We start from the raw sequence: 25,280 nt of genomic DNA on the forward strand, positions 1-25,280 counted from the left end.
TTCCCATCAGAGCTGAATCTCCCTCTCATCCAAGAGTATGCAGCTTCTGAGAATCTCAACCAGAAATTAAGCAACAGTTCACTGTCCATGTTAATCCCAAGTTCTTTCCAACAGCTGACAAGCAGCTGTCTCAAGGACCCCCTGATGTTACACAACTTTCCTCCTAGTGCCAAACTTGGGAAACAGCTGTAAAGAAGGAAACATGTGTCTTCTCCCAGCTCTTCATCCTGCCTTCCCACAGCCTGCAGGGTCCTTGCTGTCCACTGCTGCCCAGCACCCATCCCCCTGGGGTGATGCTCACAGACCTCCACAGTCTGGCCTGCCAGCCCCAAGCACCTCAGCCGACACAAGGTCATTCCTACCCCCTTCTCCCTCAGCCACAGATTACCTGGCTTTATGTCTCCTGGACTTGTAAACCCCCTTCTCGGCCGATAGCCTAGTGAAGAGTAAGTAAATAATCAATTACCCCACCTAAGTAGCAATTCTAATTTAAGAAAGTTTTTCCCAATGATTCCATTGCCTTCTGTTCCCTCTCTTCCTTTCCCTGTTGCCATCTGTTAAACTTTTACCCATCTTCAAGATTGCTAAAAACACTACCTCCACCTTGAAGCCTTCCATGAACAGCCAGAGCAATCATTCCCTCTTCTAACTCCAGTGAGTACGATGTGTAAACACTTAGCCACACTGCTTTGTAATACAGTTTCTTGGTCATTCTCCTGAGGCAGGAGTAATTCACGTGAATCCCGCATAATATCTGGCATGGTGTTTTATATATAATCAATGCTTATGAAATATCAGTATACTGAATAAAGGAGACAAAAAAAGAAAGTACTCGGATGGTAATTGCTGAGTCGTCTTCTAGCCTGAAGGTAGTGATCAAGTCTTATTAATCATTATAGCTACACAGTGCTAGTGCCAGCTATCATGCTTACATACTGCTTGCATTGGAAACACCCAGTGATGGCTTGCTGAATTCAGTCATTCAGTCAGGCAAGCAGATGGGAAATGGGAGGAGAGCTGTGTCACATGGTCTCACATGTTTGCTCAGTTCCTGCTGGGATGGACTTGAGTCTGAGCGATCTTTGGATTGCTCTGCATTTTTGTTCAGGTCCCCTTTAGCAGCTGATCAGGGAATATCCTTTCCCCAAACTGACGTCCTCCCACAGTGAACTTCCTGGCATCTCTTTTTTCTTCGACACACATCCTGCTGTTGTTCTAAGTCATCTGGGTAAATGATGCTTTCTGTAGACTGGGATAGAGGTGAATAACTCTATGGTAGAATTTAAATATGGAGATGTAGCTTTTCTGATTTCTTCAGTGTTCTCCATGTGTCCATCTATCCCTCATGACTTGTTTTGTTTGTTCTTATCTGATCGAAGATATAGGAAAAGATGAACTTGTTCTTTGTAGAGAAACCAAAAAAGGAACTGCTGGCAAACACATTGATTCAGTTCAGCCCATTTTTGTTTTCCTTTTTTTGATATTATAATTAAATGTCCATTTCTATTTACAAAATGGAGAAGAAAAATGCTTTCTCAGTTTGGAGAATTTTTTTTAATTTCTGGGTCCATGGCTTTTGTCTCTTTTATGAGTAGAGGGGAAAATCCTAGGACTCCCATGTTTCTTAAAGGTTACCTGGATGTCCAGCATGTTTGAAATGTTCCCGTGGCTCTTCATGTAATTAAGGAAAAAAAATCAGGAGAATGGGAAGGAGTTCGAGGCAACAGGAAACCATCCCCCCCAAACAATGTACAGCTTTGGGGAGATGGACACAGGATGCAGCAGTTCAGAGTAGGGCGGTAGCCAATTGTCCACTTCAGGGCCACCCAAATCTCCATGTCACTCAGCCTGCAGAACACCATCAGTGTGCTGCCTCAGTTTCTTCCACCATGAGTTGGGGGAATACCCAGGTTTAAAGACTCAGCTATTCTCTGGGAATCTCTATAGTTTGGGGGTTGACTCTCTGCAGTATTTTAATAAAGGAACATTTTTAAACCTTCGTAAGCCTGAGAACCCTCATCTGCAGAATGGGGGTAATGAAGTACCTACCAATAAATCACTTAATTTAGGAGCTGGTTCATTATACACAGTCAATGAAGGGATGCTTTTGGTATAGGCAGAAGTACCAAATGGCCTTCTATCAGTCTACAGACACTGATCATCAGTCCACAGATGTGCTACTTCTTGGAAATGGTGCCACTAAGATACTTGCTCATAACATAGTCGTGTCCCAATTTATTGACTCTGACTGCCAAGCACCTTGCTTTGGCTTAAGCTATGGCATGATTTGGGGGAACAATTCATCCTTTTTTACCCTCCATTTCAGGAGCACTCAAGAATGGACTCAAGAATGGAAAGAATGCCCCGATTATGTCTCTGCTGGAGAAAACAGCTGTTACTTTAATTCATCTTATACCTCCATTTGGATCCCCTACTGTATCAAGCTAACTAGCAATGGTGATACTGTGGATCAAAAGTGTTTCTCTGTTGAGGAAATAGGTAAATCACAGGTTTGTGTTTTATTTGACATGGCTTTAGATTAAATAAGTGGGGAAGGCTGCAAAGTCCAAGTGTATGCAAATAGGAAGACTGTGTCATTGCACTCTGTAGAGGGATGGCGGTCTCCTTTACAGTGCATGAGACCAGCTGGTGAACAAGAGAGAAAGGGCAGAGGGAGCTTGGGTTGGCTCTAACATGAAAGAAATCTGGCAGTAAATGTTGTAAAGAAAAGAATAGGGGTCTTATGGAGTCTTTCCCTTGAGAAGGTCGCTAAAGCTGGATTGTATTCTTGTGTGCCGCTCCAAGGGACAAACTCAACGCACTCTTAAGATTCCTTCTCTCCTAATGATTTGGTATGATTATTATATTCTGATCTACTGAAATACATTGGCCTTGATCTCTGTCACTGCTATAATAAAGGCCTAGATTTTCTTTACCACAAGGCATAATCATTCTGGAATTTTACATGGACAGAACAGCCAAAATCAGTTTAAAGACATGTTTATAAGATCTCAAAACAAACACTGGAGGTAATCAGCTCAGTGAACGAAGTGAAAGTTCCAAGCAGCGTATCCCTTGCGCATCATGTGGACACAGGGGAAATGAAACAAAACAAACAACCATAATTGGAATATTCATGTTTATACTATAATAGTATAAACAGCTAAATAGAAAGAATCAAAGAAGGACCATGAGTAGCTGACGTTGGTGCCTCAGATCTATCCACAAAGCTCATTTGTTGCTTATAGGAATTCCTTGGAGCCTCTCTCAGACGTGTTGTTCTTGTGTGTGGTTTCCCAGGCATCAGCAGACTGGAAGAGACAGAGAGGGTGTGGGTAGAAGTTGCAGATGGAAACAAGTAAATCTGATAGCCTGACTTTGAGGGAGAAGATTGAGAAAACTGTACCACGCAGAAAAGAGAACCCAATTATACGGTTTAGAGGAACTATTCGTACATATGCCCTAACGTCAATAGATGTAGCTGTCTAGTGGCTAAATGGGTAGTAGAAAGACTACTGTGTCAAGACCCGTGTTCTAACCCTGTCCCTGCCAAGTGCCACGAGCCGGGCCCTGTGCTGGGTGTGTTGGCTACAGAACGAGTAAGACGCAGTCAAGTAGGGAAATCGGGCAGGTTAACAAGTAATTGTGATACAGCACAATAGGTGCCGGACTCAAGGTGTGTGGAATGCACAGCAAGCCAAGGTTGTGGCCAGAGGTGGGAATGATTGACTGGGCCCGAGGGTAGAGAAAGGGCTGCACAGAGATGGTGACTAGTTCAGTTACTTCTTAAAGCATCAGCAGGAGTTGCCAGTTATACAAGATGGACTGTGTCTTCCAACAGCGACTAAGTTCCAAAAGTGACAAACAGCACAGAATGTTCACAGACTCGGGAGCAGTTTGGCAGGCCTGACTCGCTGGCCAGAGAAATCATCAATTGATCTTGTGTACCCCACAGAGGAATTTGGACTTTACCTTACTGTCCAGGGGTACATTTGAGGATGCTTAAGCAGGGAAATGACCTCAGGATATTTATTGCTAACCCTTACAAAGCATTTACCATAGATCAGGTATGATCACTGTGTGAGATAGGTTCTATTATAATCCCCATTTTACAGATGATGAAACTGATCCCCAAAGCAGCGGATCAATGACTAGCTCAAGGTCAGACAGCTGGTAGGCAGAGCTGAGATTCAAACCTAAGCAGCATAGCTCCAGAGCCCATGCTCTTAACCTCAAAGCCATACAGCATGGTACTATTGTCTCAGGGGAATTCGTCTTGCTGCAGTGTAGAGGGTAGATTGGAATAGCACAGACTAGAGGTATGGGGATTAGAAGACTTTGTGATAATCAAGGCAAAAGATGATGACGGGCAGAGTTACCATGAAAGCAGGTAGGGAGGGAGCTGAGAGTGAGAGACAACAAAGAACCGAGGTGAACCTAGATCTGAAGATGACAGCCACAAGCCTCAGCTTCCTCATGTATTATGAATGTATTCTACTAGACCTCACAGGGCTCGTCTTTGGATTTAAAGTCATATTACTTAGGCATCTGTCATTCATTCAGTTTATTCAGCCAATCGTTGAGTCTCTTCCTTAGACCAGGCAGTGTTCTAGGTGCTGGGGACAGAAAACGTCTGCCCTAGTGGGACATTTTCCCAGTGAGGGTGGAAAGAGACCATGCTGGGAAGAGAGGTAACATCGGGAGGGAGAAAAGCATGCTGGAGAGGTTGCAGTGGTAGCGTTATCAGACACGGCTTCACCGAGACAGCGACACTTGAGTGAAGAAGGAAATGAGAGAACAGTCACGTGTCCACCTGAGGGAAGAGGGCACAGGAAGGGTAAAGATCCTGGAGCGGGAGCATGCCTTTGCTCTCTCAAGGAACAGCATGGGGTAGCGAGGGGATACACAGAGAGCGAGGAGGCGCGTGGTCATAGACCAGATCCCAGAGGTCAGAGGGTCAAGGCTAAGGTACCCTTTAAGCCATGTGTGACTTTGGCTTTCATCTGGAGTGAGATAGGAAGCCTTTGGAAGGCTTTAAATGATGAGTGATATGACCTAACTTAAGATGACCACCATGTCCACAGTATTGAGGGCTGTGTCGAGAATAGACTGAAGGGGGACAAGGACCACAGGAAGAGACTAGTTGGGAGGCTAATGCAGCAGCAACAACAACAACAACAAAAATGATAATGGCTAGGACCAGGTTAGAGCCATGCAGCTGATGAGAAGTGGGTGGATTTGGAGAGTATCTTGGAAGTACAGCTGACAGAATGTGGGATGGTGAAAAAAAAGATGAGTCCAGGGGCTTCCCTGGTGGCACAGTGGTTGAGAGTCCGCCTGCCGATGCAGGGGACATGGGCTCGTGCCCCGGTCCGGGAAGATCCCACATGCCGCGGAGCGGCTGGGCCCGTGAGCCATGGCCGCTGAGCCTGCGCGTCCGGAGCCTGTGCTCTGCAATAGGAGAGGCCACAACAGTGAGAGGCCCGCGTACCGGAAAAAAAAAAAAAAAAGATGAGTCCGGGAAGAGTTGAATTTTTATCCTGAGCAACTGGAGGAATGGAGTCGCCATTAACAGAACCAGGGAAGGTAGAAGAGGAGCAAGCTTCAGGCAGAAGACTTGCCTTTGAATGCATTCAGTTTCAGATGCTTTTTAAGTATCTCAGAGTGTTTCTCACACTGTAATGTGTCAACTAAGGCACCTAGAAATAAGCATAAAAGTAAGGAAGAGGTGATTATTATGCTCGTAACGGTGGTACTGAGCCTTCTCAAAAAGGACCCAGTTCTATATCCTCTATTTAAAGTAGGAAGATTTGTAAGATGCAAAATGAGTAATAGGTTGGAGACAACTTTGCATTAAAAACATTTTTATAGTTCAGTCATATAAAGGGTTAAGCTTTGGTTTTCAGAATTCATCAGTCCCCAACAAATCCAGAAAGATGAGGTATAACTATCATGATGTGGGTAGCTTAGCTATTTTGCAAACCCCTTCAATTTAGTTTCCAAAATGTGGTCATGATTAGTCAAATTGGGACTTTCTCATTTTTTATAAAGTAGTATCCACTCCACAGTGGTCAGTAGCATGCAGTTAAGTAAAACACAGAAAACACTGATTCATTACCGTTTGAGAGAGCAGTGTAATGCCTTCATTTTATATCTGAAGAAATGATCACATGTGGCTAGGAAGACAAGCTAAGGAGTATTTACTGAGTGTTTGGAAGGATTGTGCTTCTGTAGCCATACAGAAGTGGCAAAGACAAGAAATGAGAAAGAAAATAAGAAAGATCTTGCCCCAGGTCACATACAGCTTGGAAGAAAAAAGATTTCTCCACCCCTAGTTCCAAAACAGCGACATGTTTAAATACCACAGATCTTTCTGACTCTCTCTTCCTTCAGTTCTGAGTTAAAGTGAATTCCTTTGCCAAAATCCCAAAGTATTAATCCTACCAGAGCCAAAAGAAGTGTAAAACATGGCAAATCTTTAAGAATAGCTATAGATCAGATTTTAAACTCAAAAAGAAGTTTTTTATAGGGGCTTTTTTTTTAAGTTAAAAACAGATCATCCTTAAGTTAAAAACAGATCATCCTTAAGTTAAAAAATGATTCACTTTGTTGTAAAGCAGAAACTAACACACCATCGTAAACCAATTATACTCCAATAAAGATGTTAAAAAAAATGATACTGTCCCATAAAGTGGGAATATTGGAAGAATTAAGAGTTTGAATAATAAAAATGTATAAAGTAACAGTCTCTTCGGAAGAAAGCATTCCACTAATATCGAGCTGTGTCTGTGTACTAATTCTCTGTTGAAATGCCCAGTGCAACCAGATCCACCCATTGGCCTCAACTGGACTTTACTGAACATCAGTTTAACAGGGATTCATGCAGATATCCAAGTGAGATGGGAACCACCACCAAATGCAGATGTTCAGAAGGGGTGGATAGTCCTGGAATATGAACTGCAATACAAAGAAGTAAATGAGACCCAGTGGAAAATGGTAAGATATCATTACATCTCACATTTAAAAATCCTTTGACTTTTCTTCTTTTTAGTTTAACAACCCCCTCTCATTTATAGACTTCCTTTTGACTTAATACCACATGCCCATGCTATATGCTCTCTAATTTCTTATTTGAGAAAAATGGATATAATCAGTAAAATATCATCTTGGAATTCTTTAAGACAGCAAATGCTTACATGGAGTTTTATACAGAAACCTATGGAAGGAAAGGAAAACTATATTTCCCCAGTCATCATTGGTATCCAGCTGAACTTCAGAACAATATCGTGCACTCTAGCCACTTAGCTGCCTTTGAGGGTGTGGCTAAACATGGGAAGGGTTATGATCAAGGTCAACAGTGAGCCGGGGTTAAATATTCTCCCATGATTTTAGTTGCTACTCTTCACCAGACCCCCATTAAAATAAGTTCTTGAGTGACTCCAGGAGGGAAACAGAGGGGGAGGGAATCGATCCCCTAGAGGTTTCAGAAGGATGTTTTGTTACATACCTCAAGGGAGAATCAAGCTAAGAGGTTTTTATGTAAGCAAGTGGCATGGTACTGGTTGACCTCTGAACCCCACACTTCCTTGCCAAGTGTATGGGAACTGGGCACTTCGATCAAGTCCACATGGCGCACAACAAGAAGAAACCAGGATTATCATGCTGCTCCCAGTGTAACCAATTCTAAATCAGTCTAGCCACAGCCACAGGCCTGGCCAAGCCAAGTGGTTTCTGGCTGGTCACCAGGTCGTGCCCAGCAGCCCGGCACAGCCTCACTCCTAGAATTTTGCGACACCGGGCCCTGTCCATTCAGTGAACTGCTGAGGAAGAAGCCAGTTTTGTCATTAGAGGAAAGTTAAGTTTAGAGCAGCTGTGCACAGTTAAGTATTGGGCTTCAAGGTTCTGTTTGCAGAATCATTTTAATTTAGATATCTGTTCCATAACTTGGTGCAGAAAAGCTTGGCTGGATGCTGAGTCAGACAAGCCTTTCTAAATTCAAGCTTCAGTCAAACATTTGTTCAGCAACCAGGTATTGAAATAACTACCGTGCAAGAGGCACGGTGCTAGGCACCCCAGGGCAGCAGTTCCCAAAGTGTAAACTTTGGACCCCTGAGGGTCCCTGGGACCCTTTCAGGGAGTCCACAAGCTCAAGACTATTTTCATAATAATACTAGAATGTTCTTTCCTTTTTTCACTGTGTCGAGATTTACACAGATGGTCCAAACGCAATGGTGGAAACACTGCTGCTGCCTTAGCACGAATCAAGGCAGTAATTCCAAATCGTACTGACAGTCACTGTATTCTTCACCACCATGCACTCACAGTTAAGAAGCGGTGAGCAGGGCTGCAGGGAGGTGGTTTCACATAAGAATGTCCTCGATGAAGCTGCATATATTATTAATTTTATTAAATCACGACTTCTGAGTATGTAGCTTTTTAATCTTCTGTGCAACACATGGGAAGTACACCTAAAGCACTGCAGCTACATACTGAGGTGTGGTTGGTTATCTTGAGAAAAGGCATTTAAACACCTGAGTTGCCTGCTAGAACTAGCTCCTTTTTGCTTGGAATACCATTTTTACTTTGAAAGAATAACTGATAAACAGCTGGATGGCTTTTCATATTTGAGTTGGCAAATACTTGGCAACATTTCTTGAAAAAGTGAACTTAACACTTAAGAAAAACAATTGACAGTATTTGTTGCCAAGGAGAAAATTTGAGCTTTCAAGGTTAAATTCGAATTTTGGAAAACTTGCCATCTGCAGCTGTGAGCTTGATAGCTTCCCCAACCTTTGAAGATCTCCTAATGAGATCAACGGTGATATAAGCAAAAGTGAGGTTTTTTTAAAATATTGTATAGTGAAATGTGTGAACATTTAGAAAATCTGCATAACTCAGTGAACAATATTTTCCAAATGACCAGTACGTACTGTAACCAAAACCACACATGGGGAAATGATCCATTCAAAGTACTAGATGGAATGGTGGATTTTAATATAATGACGTATGAAAGATTCATTGATAGAGTTTCAGATTCCACATTGCAACTAACCTTTAAGAAAATACCACTTACTGAGTTTTTTTGTTGGTGTTAAAGAAGAATATATACAATCATCTGAAAAGAGTATTAAAATATCTCTTCCATTTTCTAACTATATATCTGTGAGACCAAGTTTTATTTATGCACCTCAACCAAAACAACACATCCTAGCAGTTTTAATTCAGAGACAGTTGTAAAAATACAGCCATTAAGCCAGATATTAAAGAGATTAGCAAAAATGTAAAACAATGTCATTTTTCTCACTATAATTTTATTCTTTCAGAAAGTACAATAATTTTTATAAAAACGTTAACGTAAAATCTTATTATTTTAATTTTGAAATTAGTATTTTTAAAATTCTCATTTTCAGTGTCTAGTATGGTAAATAGTGAAAGTTATAACCCAAAAAAACCAAAATCTTTAGGATTCTCAATCATTTTTAAGAGTGTGGAGGAGACCTGAAACAAAAAAAGTTTGACAACCTAGAAAAAGCAAAGATGTAAATCAGAACATTAGCACACAAACTGAGTGCTGATAGTTTGAACACAGAAAGTCCATGGCCTGTAGTTCTGTCCCAGGCGAGGCACTGATAGGAATCACACACTCTGAGCCAGATGCGTGGGAGCATGGGACTCCGTCGACCATTCAGGCCTGCATCCCAACTTGGCTTTGTGGCACTTTTCATTGCACCCCTGCTAAATCTCATCAGATAAGTCCAAAGGGGTCAATTAACTTCTACTTTACTTACCTTTTATAAATGAAGTTACAAATTCATGATATTTATAAGTTTGGTAATTTGCAAGGTATCTCAGAATTGTCATGAGTATCAAGGGCCCATCTATAGAATTGACCTCTCTTGAAGAACTTACATTCTACTTGGTTATGAGAACAAGAGGCATAAGCATAAAAAGAAGAGAGGGTTGTAAGTCAAGGGGGAAAAGGCTAATGTTTGTTGCTTGTATCAGGAATTCATGTTGCATTTGACAATATTGAATTTGGTATTACTATGCCCATTTTTAATTTATTAAACACATTTTGAATATAAAAGTAATTCTAATGACCATGTAGTTGCTTACAACTATATACCCGCTAAACCAAGTTAAGAATTTGTTGGGTTTTATTTTTTTTTTAAGACTTAATGGGTGGCGTAGAATTATCCACAATGTGTTGGCCATCTCTTGAGTACCCACTATATACCTGGTATTGTGCTGGGCTTTGGAAATGTAAAGAAAATGAAGGCATCATTTGCCCCCAGGGAATTTGCAGTATAATATAGAAATTAGAGCAATGAATTAAAAGAAGTAATATGTGTACTACCTGGCAGGATGGAGTAGGGATAATTGCCAGAAGAGGCTTCTTAGAATATCAGCAGTACTTGCACTGAGAATTAGCCAAGAATAGGCTTTCCCTCATAGGAAGGTGGCAGGGAGCAGGGCGGGTATTAGGAGACCTGTGAGCAAATTTGAGTTTGGTGTGGCTGGTGTGGAAGGGTGAGGGAAGATGGAGAGGGGGCTATGGGTCGAATGGCCGAGGGTCCCTTTTTGGTTTTGTTATTAATGAAATCTGTAAAGAAATAGTACTGGTGATGGTGACAGAGAAATGAGGGCTTCAAGAATGGAAACATAGGCTTTTTAAAATAGTTTAAGAAAAATAATAAAATGAATTTAATATTCAGAAGCATTTTAGCTATACAAATATTCCATATATTAAGCATCTATAAAAGATGCAAACTAACCATTCTGTGTACATAGGAGAAAAAAAGAGGTACTTTGTGAGTAGAAACTAACTGAGGTGAAGGGAAATTTGTTTTAGAAGCTGAAGGCCCAGGCTCTGACTTAATAAAATAAATTATGAGAATCTTATTTATGTGATAAAACCCATGCTGTTGAAGAAGAGAATGTTCCTAATTTTCTATAAACAGGAACAAGATGTTCTACCCAAAAACACAAGAAAACCACATATTGTGTACCTGCTTTGAATATGTGACTTGGAGGAAAACACCATCATTAGTTGTGTCTAACCTCTTTGATAGCAACATGTCTTAAAGGTCTAATAGCCTCACCTACCCTTCCCTGGGAAGGTAAAGGAACATCCTGGCCTTCAGGGTTGTGGAATCCTGTTGGTTGTTACCAAAGGCCTCCAGTGACTTTTCTTCACAAATTTTGAATAGCAAACTATTTTGAGGTGGCTTTAAGCCTTCTAGAGCAAGCTGATAGAATTGTTTGAAAGTTTAATTAAGACAACTATGATTTTTCTAGGACACCCTCCAATTCTTTGATCATATGAATGACTACCCAGGATTTCCAAAGAACAGATACAGATATAGGAAATATGTGTGTTTCTTTCTGTTCTGATGTCTTTATATAAGAATGCAATATCCCAAAGGGTAGGCAATGTATCTGTAATCTTTATAATTCTGCCATTCACTATAATTCTATTATGCTTTGATCTGAGTAGAATATCTGACAGCCTAATGCAAAGATATAGCTGCATTTCTTTAAACAAGTCTATCATATCTTTGTGTTTATACCAAAATAAATTTGAAGACTACTCCCCATTTAACAAAATTCTTTTTTTTACCATTTTTTAATTGAAGTATAGTTAATTTACAATGTTGTGTTACTAAGTTATTTGCCTTGATCTTTCTCTAAATAGCAAACTCCACCAGCGCATTTTAAAACATTGCCTACTTCACAGAAATTCATTTTGAATACGAATGTAGAAACACCTCATAGAGCTTATTGCATTGAGTTGTTGACTCTCTAACCAGTAAGTTTTATATTTTGTCTTGAAAGATGGACCCTGTATTGTCAACATCAGTTCCAGTGTACTCATTGAGACTGGATAAAGAGTATGAAGTGCGTGTGAGATCCAGACAACGAAACTCTGAAAAATATGGCGAGTTCAGTGAGGTGCTCTTCGTAACACTTCCTCAGATGAGACCGTTTGCATGTGAAGAAGGTAAACCTAAGAGATTAAGATGGAAGCCAACATGGTTTTTGTCAATATACAGGGATTGTTAGGGTGTTGTCCAGATCAAGATACATTAGCATCAATTGTCAGGATGAGGGACCTTGAGTTCACTGCCTGTAACAGGTACTCTCCATTACAAAAGAGGAAGGAGGATTTCATTTTTGAATTATTCAGGAAAAGTCATGGGGTAGGTGCAAGTTAAAGAGCAGAAGATACACTAAGCTATTGATGGAGGGGGTGGGGTATCTCTGGATAACAGAATTTCAGGTGATTCTTTTCTTCATTTCTTTATTTCCTTGTTTCTGTATTTCTAGTATTTTCTATGAGTTTGTTTTGCACTTATAATCAGAAAAAAATGTTTCTCATATACACACACAGTGAAGAAATTCTGAATCTGGATGGATGGCTGTCTATGTGGCATCTTAGAGAATTCCTAATATTGAGTCAGCATAAGTAGTCAATGGCAGATGTTTATTGGTTTTAGAAAGTTTGGGTGTGGCTTTTACCTGGAGGAAGGCTTAATAAATCGTGTGCTAGATACGCTCAAGAGTGACAAGGAATATTTGAAGATCCTCTATAAAAGAAATATAAACATATAGTTTAAAGAAATGAGACCTATGAATTCAGAATAAAAGAATTTAAATTTTTGGATACAGAAATAAAGAAGGCTGCTTAACAATGAATAGTAAGTGTATAAAGTATTATCACTCCCAAATGGGAATTGGCTATAACTCATCCCCATTAAAAACGAAGGTTTACAGTGCCACATGAGGGTCTGAGGTTTGTTAACGAAACAGTCACAAGCTACAGAGAAATTAAATTTGTATTTCTGCACTTACAGTACAGGTAGAATCCGTGATGCTATATAACACAAATGAAAATGTCTATAGTACAGGTAGAATCCGTGATACTATATAACACAAATGAAAATGTCTATAGCACCATCTTTTCTACACTCTATTCAACAGACTTGTTGTTTCAAATGATACTTGATACAATGAAATTCAGGTTAAAAGCACATTTGCCACATGCCCTTTAACCTTATTGTGATGGCATTTAATTCCTTAACAAAAACATTTTTTAAACAAGCTTTTCTTCTCTGTTAAAAAAGAAAAAAATTAAACTCGCTTTATATTATGTTCCTGAGTATATCATTGATATAAAATTATAGGTACCACAACATACAAAAAAATGATATTCTTTCCCCCACTAATTCTTTATAATATGCCTAATGTCTCCCTTGGGGCTTTTAATAACTGAATAAGAAAATAAATAAAATATTACAGCATAAAAGCCTACTTTCATAAAGCAACCTTAAGGTAAATTCCACCTTAAAAGCAGTCAACCTCTGCCACTGCGGCACTTGTTCTTGAGAAATGAAATAGAAGTTTTACAGACGCCCACAAATTTGCTACAAATTATACTAAAATCTAAAGATGGGGGTCCTAGTACTGATCTTCTTCTGTCAAACAATATTTTTAAGCATATTTTTAAGCAATATTTAAGCAGAAAATGTATGCCCTGCATGTCTAAAAAGTTTCAGTAATGATTCAAAAGTAAAACTTTGATGGATCCCCAATCTGGAGGCTAAAAAATATCACCACACCTTTAAAAAAAAAAAAAGAACCAAGTGGACATTACTTAGGAAAAGTAGTATATTAACAGGCATCAATTTTTCCTAGAGCTGAAGCATTTTAATGACATACCCTGAATACATAAGATGCTTAAAGCAGTTTGTTTGTATAAACATGGATTGTGCTTAAAATGTATGCTGTTTCTTTACTTTGATTTTCTTTTTTTGGTACATGAAAGGATCTGAGGAAGTGGATAGAGGTGTTCTTGGAACAGAAAATACTCCTAAGTCATTGCAGTCTATTTCAGTGGTTATCAAATGAAATCACTGACTCTACTAGATGAATACAAATTAGGAAGTTTTTTTATGTGGAACAGGAGAGTGAAATGTAAACTTCAACTATTCATAGTTCTGTGAGTGAGATGTTGTTCTTATGTTTTTCAGATTTCCAGTTTCCATGGTTCTTATTTATTATCTTTGGAACATTTGGACTAATGGTGACATTATTTTTATGCATATTTTCTAAACAACAAAGGTAAGTGTGATATAACATACTTTGATATGTTTTTGCCAGTTATTTAGCAAACATACATGTTTCCATTTATTGTTTGATGTTTTCTTTTGTGAATCATGAGTGAAATATTTCAACCCAGTGAAACGTTATGTCCAGTTATACATTTACCACTTTGTTGTGTTCATCATAGAGACATCACAGGTCTCAGTTCTATCTGGAAAGTTGCATAGGACATTAAGAGGCTGAGGCTAGTGACTATACACCTTGTGATATGTACCTCCTCAAAGTTCTGAAAAAATTGGCTCATTTATTCCAGGACCATAAGGCAGCAGTGAGGCTTTGGCTGAGTCTGACACAGTCCTAATGTAAGAGGAAATTTAAGTGGTAAACTAAAGCACCTAGATAATTCAATCTAATAAAACCTTTTTTGACTTCATATGATGATGATTTTAAGTAAATTTGGGTTTTATTGAAATTGCTTGGATAGTTATGATTTGGTATTTCATCTGCTTTTGTCAACACAGATAAAATTCTAAGCTTGAAGAGATTCCATTCTGCATTCTCTTGCAGTCAAAAGGCAGGTTCCAGTTATTATTCTGCCACTGCTGTTTAATCTCATTTGAGTCCCTTAATCTCTCTAGGCCTCCATGTTCTCATGGATAATTTGAGGGTGTTGGATTATATGACCTTTAAATTTCCCTTAAGCTGTAAAGGCTAATTATTCTATTTTCATTCTTGAAAGAAACTCAGTACAGACTACAGGAACTTTTAATACAAAACATAGGAAAAGTTACTGGTACTGGTCGCCAGTTTTCTTACATTTAGAATATTTTTTTTTAAACGTCTTTATCAGAGTATAATTGCTTTACAATGGTGTGTTAGTTTCTGCTGTATAACAAAGTGAATCAGCTATATGCATATGTATATCCCCATATCTCCTCCCTCTTGCGTCTCCCTCCCTCCCACCCTCCCTATATCCCACCCCGCTAGGTCACAAAGCACCGAGCTGATCTCCCTGTGCTATGCGGCTGCTTCCCACTAGCTATCTATTTTACATTTGGTAGTGTACATAAGTCCATGCCACTCTCTCGCTTCGTCCCAGCTTACCCTTACCCCCTCCCCGTGTCCTCAAGTCCATTCTCTATGTCTGCATCTTTATTCCTGTCCTGCCCCTAGGTTCTTCAGAACCTTTTTTTTTTTAGATTCCATATATGTGTGTTAGCATACGGTATTTGTTTTCCTCTTTCTGACTTACTTCACTCTGTAGGACAGACTCTAGGTCCATCCACCTCACTACAAATAACTCAGTTTCATGTCTTTTTATGGCTGAGTAGTATGCCATTGTATATATGTGCCACATCTTCTTTATCCATTCATCCGATGATGGACACTTAGGTTGTTTCCATCTCCTGGCTATTGTAAATAGAGCTGCAATGAACATTGTGGTACAGACTCTTTTTGAATTATGGTTTTCTCAGGGTATATGCCCAGTAGTGGGATTACTAGGTCATATGGTAGTTTAGAATATTCTTTAAGTCCCATGGGTTAATCTTGCCCCTTCTCCTAGAATTAGGGTAGCTAACACTCTGTTTGCCTGAGACTTCCCTGGTTTTAGCACTGAAAGTCCTGTGTCCAGGCAAACCAAGACAGTTGGTTACTCTAGCTAGGACTAAAGACAAGTCTCCAGGTGAAGCCAAGACGCATCTACAAATCAGAATAGGATCTATGTGAATATATTGTAAACGCTTTTTAATTTGTATTTTGAAGCTGTATAGTATTTGTAAACATAGAGTTTCAGTAGAGAGAAGAATTCTCAGAATTCTAGAGTTCCAGAGTGTCAAGCATGCTAAAAGTCTCCAAGTGAATGTAGGAAGGGTTAATCTCCAATTTTATAATGTAAGCTCAGGAGAAAACAAAATTCCCTCTGTAGAATTTTATTTTCTATCTAACTTTCTAGCAACATTACTATCTTAGAAACACAAGTATTATAAAGCAGGATAACACACTTTTCAGTTGTGGGGGGGGAGTTAGTAAATAAGTAAATAATTATTTAGGATTTTAAGTAATTTATATATTTAAGCAATGCCAACAGCAAAGGAGTCAAATTATTCTGTTGATTAATTTGAATTCACTGATCTGTACAGTTAGGCGATGGGCTAATTTATGTGTACCTGCAGTAGATAAACCCACTATGTACATAACGGAATTTACTTTTAACATTAGTTGTCAATTTCGAGTCATCATGAAGACCAAGCAAATTTGTTACGTTGCTTAAAATTACATTAGTTAACAATATTTGAAAGAAAAAATAATCCTCCAAATAGAATTTCAAAGGAAATATATTAACCTTTGTCTAAAAGAGTGTTTTCTATGAATAATGAAGTTCTTAACTATGACGCTTGGTCAAAATCACCAAATTGGGAAAAATTTTGGAAATCTATTTGTACTGCCAAATTTCCTGTTCTAAATTAAGTTTTCCGTGGAAAACAATTAACCTTTCTTTTTTCATGTACGCATAAAAACCCTTATCATTGTCTAAATTTCCATGTTCTAATGAAAGTAGGAAATGGTAGAAAATAGCTGACAGCAAGTGTGGAAAGAACAATTAAAATGAAACTCAAAGAATGAGGTGCTATGCCAGTTTACCCCAGAACTTCAGGACTGTAAAGGACTTCAGGTGCTCTTTGCTTGAGGTTTTGTTAGTTCACAAACCAAGCCACTGCTCCCTTTCTTAGTCCAGATCATTGAGTCAACTCTAGCAAAATTTATAGTGTAATTTGGATTTGAATAAAATGATAGAAAAATCAGAAACGTAGTTTCATGCCAGTTTATCGTTATTCTACACTCTGTGGCTCCCACCATATGACCTACTCCAGCCTTCAAGCTATGACTAATCCAGGAAGAAATAACTGAATCAACATAAAACAGAAGTGACAAACTGGCAACCTGAAAGCCAAATTCAGCCCACAGATCCATGTTTTGTTGTTTTATGTTCTTTTGATTTTGGAGTAAAGGTTTTCCTGCAAAGTGTTTATAAAACAGGGAATTTTCACACAAAAATCCAGATTACCAGATTACCTTAAAAAACAGATCTAGTGAAACTGGGCTGATATTCCTGCATGGCAACATGTGCTGAAGCAGAGGACCAACAACCATCCCATTTGCAAAGGGCGTATGTTCTCTGTCACCATTCCCATCCCTCCCTATGACTTTGTACCAGGCCTGCTATATTCAGTTGCATGACTGGCTTGGGTCCTCCAAGCTGCAGGGTCTGCCACCCTGGCCTAAAGTCAACCACAACTCCCAGAAAGCTATCAACAAGTACCTAAATGCATCATCCTCTTCAAAAAAAAAAAAAAAAAGGCACCCATACAAAGTAAAGCGTTAGACATTTAGGAAACTTTGCCTCCTGTAACTGGGGTTTTGTTGCATTTTTCTATGTGTTTGAACCCGTGAACTATTCATTTAGAGATGCAGAACCAAGTTTAACCCATCAGCATGACAGAAGGCAAAGGGCCCAGGTTTTGGAGTCAGCTGCTTTGGATTTGAGCGCCAGCTGAGCCAAGTATTGGTGTGTGATTTGAACATGTTCCTTAAATATCTAAATCTTTCCACAGATAATGTCTTCTGCCTCCCTGGTAGTGGTAAGGATTAAATGAAATGTTTAGTGCAAGGGTTGACAAAGTTGTTTTAAAAATGACCAAACAGTAAATTTTTAGGCTTTCTAGGCTATGCAATCTCTGTCACCACTACTCAGCTCTGCCACTGTGGCATGAAAGCAGCCATAGATGATATGCAAACTATTTTACATAGATAATATGTAAAATGACCATGACCATGTTCCAATAAAACTTTATTTACAAAAACAGAGGGCAGACCACATTTGGCCCATAGACAGTAATTTGCCGACCCAGAGTCTAGTGCAAGATACATCTCATAGTGGTTTATCAGAAGCATTCAAAAATGGTAGCAGTTATTAATAACATGAATTTTTTCTATAACTTCTGTTCGTCAGTAACAATTTAACACCGTCCCACAGAGTAAACCTAGTGGAGTCTACTCAAACACAACTTACGGAATTTGGCTCATTCCTTGGATTATGTAAAAAGGTGGTGGAAACATGCAAAAAACGTTCATTCACACTAAGTAGACTATCAGCTGATACCCAAAACTCAGATTGGAATGGATAATCTCTGAGCTTTATTCCAGAGCCACAATGTTAATTTTTTTTTCTTTTAATTGAAGTATAATTGCTTTACAATGTTGTGTTAGTTTCTCGTGTACAGTGAACTGAATCAGCTATATGTATATATATATATATATATATATATCCCCTCCCTCTTGGACCTCCCTCCCCCCCATCCCACCCATCTAGGTTATCACAGAGCACTGAGCTGAGCTCCCTGTGCTATACAGCAGGTTCCCACTGGCTATCTATTTTACACATGGTAGTGTATTGATGTCAAACCTAATCTCCCAATTCATCCCACCCTCCCCTTCCCCACTGTGTCCACACGTCCATTCTCCACGTCTGCCTTTCTATTCCTGCCCTTCAGATAGGTTCATCTGTACCATTTTTCTAGATTCCACATATATGCATTAATATACAATATTTGTTTTTCTCTTTCTGACTTACTTCACTCTGTATGACAGACTCTAGGTCCATCCACATCTCTACAAATGACCCAATTTTGTTCACTTTTATGGCTGAGTAATATCGTATATATGTACCACATCTTCTTTATCCATTTGTCTGTCATTGGACATTTAGGTTGTTTCTATGTCCTGGCTATTGTAAATAGTGCTGCAATGAACATTGTGGTACATGAATCTTTTTGAATTATGGTTTCTCAGGGTATATGCCCAGTAGTGGAATTGCTGGGGCATATGGTTGTTCTATTTTTAGTTTTTTAAGGAACCTCCATGCTGTTCTCCATAGTGGCTGTACCAATTTACATTCCCACCAACAGTGCAAGAGGGTTCCCTTTTCTCCACACCCTCTCCAGCATTTATTGTTTGTAGGTATGTGATGATGGCCATTCTGACTGGTGTGAGGTGATACCTCATTGTAGTTTTGATTTGCATTTCTCTAATAATTAGTGATGCTGAGCAGCTTATGATGTGCCTCTTGGCCATCTGTATGTCTTCTTTGCTGAAATGTCTGTTCAGGTCTTCTGCCCATTTTTTGATTGGGTTGTCTTTTTGATATTGAGCTGCATGAGCTGTTTGTATATTTTGGAGATTAATCCTTTGTCCATTGCTTCATTTGCAAATATTTTCTCCCATTCTGTGTGTTGTCTTTTTGTCTTGTTTATGGTTTCCTTTGCTGTGCAAAAGCTTTTAAGTTTCATTAGGTCCCATTTGTTTGTTTTTATTTTCATTACTCTAGAAGGTGGGTCATAAAAGATCTTGCTGTGATTTATGTCAAAGAGTGTTCTGCCTGTGTTTTCCTCTAAGGGTTTTATAGTGTCAGGTCTTACATTTAGGTCTTTAATCCACTTTGAGTTTATTTTTGTATATGGTGTTAGGGAGTGTTCTTATTTCACGTTTTCTTTTACATGTAGCTGTCCAGTTTTCCCAGCACCATTTATTGAAGAGGCTGTCTTGTGTCCATTGTATATTCTTGCCTCCTTTGTCATAGATTAGGTGACCATAGGTGCATGTGTTTATCTCTGGGCTTTCTATCCTGTACCATTGATCTGTATTTCTGTTTTTGTGCCAGTACCACACTCTCTTGATTACTGTAGCTTTGTAGTATAGTCTGAAGTTGGGGAGCCTGATTCCTCCAGCTCTGTTTTTCATTCTCAATATTGCTTTGGCTAGTCGGGGTCTTTTGTGCTTCCACACACATTGTATAATTTTTTGTTCTAAATCTGTGAAAAATGCCATTGATAATTTGACAGAGATTGCACTGAGCCTATAGATTGCTTTGGGTAGCATAGTCATTTTCATAGTATTGATTCTTCCAATACAGGAGCATGGTATATCTCTCCATCTGTTTATGTCATCTTTGATTTCTTTCATCAGTGGTTTATAGTAGTATCTGAGCTTTATTCCACAGCCACAATGTTGACTTTAAAACAAAAACTCTAGTTACACTATTAATGAAATAAATGACTTACTCAAACTTATTCAAGAAATGGTTTATTGAGCACCTTCTCTGTGCCAGGAATTGTTCTAAGTGCTGGGGATACAATCAGGCACAAGACAAGCAGGATAGATATTGAAATGAATTATGGTCAAAAAGTAACTTAAATATTTGGAACAGAAATTTTAAGTGCATCATAGACTTGTGTATACAAATCCATACTGATTAGAGATAGTTCAAATTTAGTCTGTCCTAACTGAAATGAACTGTGCAATAACACCCTGGTTAATGAGATTGCCTTGGATAATCTTATAATTCATGTAGATTTGTGGTATGAACTTATATCAACCCACTCTTTTTTAAGGGTACAGATAATGTTGGCTCCACATAGATTGGCTCTTTCTCCTCCCCTTCCCTTCCTCTACAAATTACAGATGAGATGTATATTAAAATTACCTCCCTTATAACTGACATGGAAATTGGCTTCAGATGGAATTAAATTTCTAACTTCCAATACTAAGACTGTCTTATCAATAAAAGACATTATAAAAGAAAAGTTATAAGAAAACTGCATTTTACTTAAATTGGTTTCAGATGAGGGTTTTTTTGTTGTTTTTTTGTTCTTTTTTTCTTCTATAGTTTTGCCTTGTCATTTACTGCTTAATGCTTTCCTCTTTCTCAGATTATACTTATTCCAAATTTTGTTACTTTAATAATACTGTCAACATTTTATTTCTATCTTTTGAAATGAGAATGTATAACTGACATCAAAACAAAATTTTGTTTTCAAGGATTAAGATGTTGATTCTACCCCCAGTTCCAGTTCCAAAGATTAAAGGAATTGATCCAGATCTCCTCAAGGTAATTAATAATTTATCTAAGTTATACATAACACTAATTAAATGATACCTGAACAATAATGTCTTATGTTGAGACCTTTTGCAAGCTATATGTATTACATTTTATTTTTTGTATTCCTTCTGGAAAAAAAGTTTTTAAATAATACATCTCAAAATTATGAAAATGTCTTACGTATTTAAAAGTTCTTGACTACTGGATCAAGATGGCAGAGTAGTAGAATGTGAAGCTCACTGCCTCACACAAATACATCAAAAACACATCTACATGTGGAACAATTCTCACGGAATATCTACTGAACGCTGGCAGACCTCTAAAAGGGCAAGAAAATTTCTGTGTAACCAGGTAGGACAAAAGAAAAGAAAGGAATTGGGAAGGGACCTGCACCCCACCCCTTGGGAGAGAGCTATGAAAGAGGAAAGATGCCTGCACCCTGGGAAGTCCCCTCACCATCATGGAGATCAGCTGGGACAGAGTGGGAGTTTTAGAGCCTTGGAGGAGAATGCAGGAACCGGTTTTGCAGCAGCTAGAATGGAGAGAGACCAGCAGACAGTCAGTGCCACCGCTCAGCACTCCCCGGCCGGAGACACGCATCCATCAGTGCAGGCAGGGACCGGGTGCTGAAGCTCAGGCTTCAGAGATTAGATCCAGGGAGAGGACTCAGGTGGTGGGCTGTGCAGAAAGAGCCTGAAGGGGCTGGAGTTTGGTGCAACTGCACCAGAGGATGTACGCAGAGGAAGCCTGGGCTACCTTAGAGGCCAGGTACCATTGTTTGGGTGGTGTGCGAGAGGAGAGGCAAGACCTGCCATTGCAGCCTTTCTCCCTGCATGTGCTCTCAGGTTGCAGGACACTGCCTGCACAAGCTACAGGAGCGATCACAAGCCACCACCACCCCCAACCCCCATGCTTTAAGAGCTGTCATGAGCTACCACCACCACCCTCGCAGATTCCAGGAGTAGTTGTGAGCCACCTCCCATTGTGTGCTCCAGGGCTGCGCATGAGCTGCTACCACCACAGAGAATGCCAGGACCAGGCACCAGGCACCAGCCACCGCATCTGCACACGCCCTATCAAGAGAATAATGGCCAGCACATGCTGAGGAAAGAGGTGACAGGCATCAATACTAAAAACAGCCCTTGCACCAAAATATTAAATCCACACAAACTACACCGGGACACTCCCACATATAAATAGCCCTCCAAGACCACAGTAGATTATTGTTTCTCCTAAACTCACAGAATAAGAGAAATATAAGGTAAAATGAAGAAGCAGAGGAACCACTCCCAGTTAAAAGACCGAGAGAATTCCCCTGAAAGAACAATGAAACAGACCTCTTCAGTCTAATAGACACTGAATTCAAAAAGGAGATAATGAAAATACTGAAGGAATTAAGAAATGCTATTGACAGAAATGCAGAGTACTATAAAAAGGAACTAGAAACTATAAAAAGGAACCAAAAAATTTTAAAACTCATTTGCCAAGATGAAAACTGAACTAAAGGCAATGAATAGCAGAATGAATAATACATAAAACTGAGTAAATGACCTGGAAGATAGAATAATGGAAATCACCCAATCAAGACAGCAGACAGAAAGCCAAATGAAAAAAAAATGAAAGCAATATAAGAGACCTATGGGATAATATAAAGCATGCCAATCTATGCATAATAGAGACCCCAGAATGGGAAGAAAGAGAAAAGGGTATTGAAAATGTATTTGGGAAGCTGAAAACTTCCCAAACGTAAAGAAAGAAACATATCCAGGTACAGGAAGCAGAGGGTCCCAAACAAGGTAAAACCAAACAGACCTACACCAAAATTATAATTAAAATGGCAAAAGTTAAAGAGAGGATTCTAAAGGCAGCAAGAGAAAAGTTAATTACAAGGGAACCCCCATAAGGCTATCAGCTGATTTCTGTACAGAAACTTTGCAGGCCAGAAGGAAGTGGCAAGATACATTCAAAGTCCTGAAGGGGAAAAAACTGCAACCTAGGATACTCTACCCAGCAAGATTATTATTTACAATAGAAGGAGCGAGAAAGAATTTCTTAGACAAGCAAAAACAAAAAGAATACAGCAATACTAAACCTATCCTAAAGGAAATATTGAAAGGTCTTCTGTAAATAGAAAAGAAGAATATATAGGAAAGAGAAAATCACAATTGGAAAGAAAATCACCTAAATAAGCCAGTACACGGATTTTAAAAAAAATCAAAATAAATTTCTGTGAAATTTATGATAACCACAGTGAACAGCAAAAGGATGAACATGAAGATGTAAAAGAGGACATCAAAATCATATAATGTGGGGGAGAAGAGTAAGAAAGTGTAAATTTTTTTTTATCATTTCCTAGAATGTGTTTGAGCCTATATGATTACCAGTCTAAGGCAAGTATCAATAGCTATAGGATGGGGTTTACATACTTGAGAAACAAGGTAACCACAAATCAAAAACATACAAAAACCAAAAAGAAGTACAATACAAAAGAAAATCATCAAACCACAAAAGGGAAAAACAAAAAGAAAAAAGGGACAAAGAAGAAATAAAAAATCAACAGGAAAGCAAGGCTTAAAATGGCAATAAATACATATCTATCAATAATTACCTTAATGTCAATGGACTAAATGCTCCAATCAAAAGACACAGAGAGGAAGATTGGATAAAAAAAACAAGAGCCTACAATATGCTGCCTACAAGAGACCCACTTTAGAGCAAAGGACACAGATTGAAAGTGAGGAGATGGAAAAAGATATTTCATGCAAATGGAAATGACAAGGTGGGGATCACAATACACGTATCAGACAGAATAGACTTTAACACAAAGGCCATAAAGAAAAATAAAGAAGGACACTTTTACACTCATCAACATATATGCACCTAATATAGGAGCACCCAAATACATAAAACAAATACTAACAGACATAAAGGGAGAAATTGACAGGAATACAATAATAGTAGGAGACTTTAACACCCCACTCACATCAGTGCACAGATCTTCTAGAAAGAAAATAAGGCAACAGAGATCCTAAATGATACAATAGAACAGATAGACCTAATTGATATTTTTAGGACATTACATCCAAAAAAACAGAATATACATTCTTTTTGAGTGCACATGGAACATTCTCTAGGATTGACCACATACTAGGGTACAAAACAGACCTCAACAAACTTGAGTATAGAAATTATCTCAAGCATCTTTTCTGACCACAGCAGCATGAAACTAGGAATCAACCACAGGAAAAGAAAATGACGACTAAACAATATGCTACTAAAAAAACAATTACCAAACAATATGCTACTAAAAAACCAATCAGTCAACAATGAAATCAAAGAGTAAATTTAAAAATACCTTGAGAAAAATTACCATGAAAACACCACTGTACAAAATCTATGGGATGCAGCAAAAGCAATTCCTAGAGGGAAGTTCATAGTGATACAGGCCTTCCTCAAAAAAACAAGAAAAGTCTCAGGTAAACAACCTAATCTACCACTTAAAAGAAGTAGAAAAAGAACAAACAGAACCTAAAATCAGCAGAAGGATGGAAATAATCAAGATCAGAGAGGAAATAAATAAAATAGTGATTAAAAAATAGAAAAAAATCAATAAAACCCAGAGCTTGTTCTTTGAAAGGGTAAACAAGACTGACAAACCTCTGGCCAGGCTCACCAAGAAGAAAAGAGAGAGAACCCAAATAAACAAAATAAGAAATGAAAAAGGAGACATAACAACTGATACCACAGTAATACAGAAACCATAAGGGAATGCTATGACCAATTATATCTCAACAAATTCAACAACCTAGAAGAAAAGGACAAGTTTCTAGAAACATACAGCCCACCAAAATTGAATCAACACTAAGTAGATAATTTGAACAGACTGATCATTAGAGGTGAAATAGAATATGTAATTAACTCCCTACAAACAAAAATCCAGGACCAGATGGCTTCAAAGGCAAATTCTACCAAACATACAAAGAAGAACTCACACCAGTCCTTCTCAAACTCTTCCAAAGAATTGAAGAGGAGGGAACACTCCCAAAGACATTCTATGAAGCCACCATCACCCTGATACCCAAACCAGACAAAGACACCACCAAAAAAGAAAATTACAGGCCAATATCTTTGATGAATATAGACGCAAAAATTCTCAACAAAATCCAACAACACATAAAAAAAGATCATACACCATGACCAAGAGTCATCCCAAGTTCACAAGCATGGTTCAGCATACACA

At 38.7% G+C, this 25,280-nt stretch overlaps 1 protein-coding gene across 4 annotated transcripts in view; it reads left to right on the forward strand.

The window, feature by feature from the left end:
* Positions 1–25,280, forward strand: part of GHR (growth hormone receptor) — a gene marked incomplete at its 5' end in the record, with an annotated part of 274,696 nt that overhangs the window by 243,994 nt on the left and 5,422 nt on the right. For all 4 annotated transcript variants that reach the window (XM_082652630.1, XM_082652631.1, XM_082652632.1 and 1 more), the window contains 5 exons: positions 2,327–2,499; positions 6,818–6,996; positions 11,836–12,001; positions 14,031–14,121; positions 20,980–21,049. In XM_082652630.1, the coding sequence (XP_082508756.1) occupies positions 2,327–2,499; positions 6,818–6,996; positions 11,836–12,001; positions 14,031–14,121; positions 20,980–21,049 (679 nt within the window). The remainder of the gene's footprint in view (positions 1–2,326; positions 2,500–6,817; positions 6,997–11,835; positions 12,002–14,030; positions 14,122–20,979; positions 21,050–25,280) is intronic.

The sequence above is a fragment of the Grampus griseus genome (assembly GCF_964374135.1).
Source record: "Grampus griseus genome assembly, chromosome: 3".
Taxonomy (NCBI): Eukaryota; Metazoa; Chordata; class Mammalia; order Artiodactyla; family Delphinidae; genus Grampus; species Grampus griseus.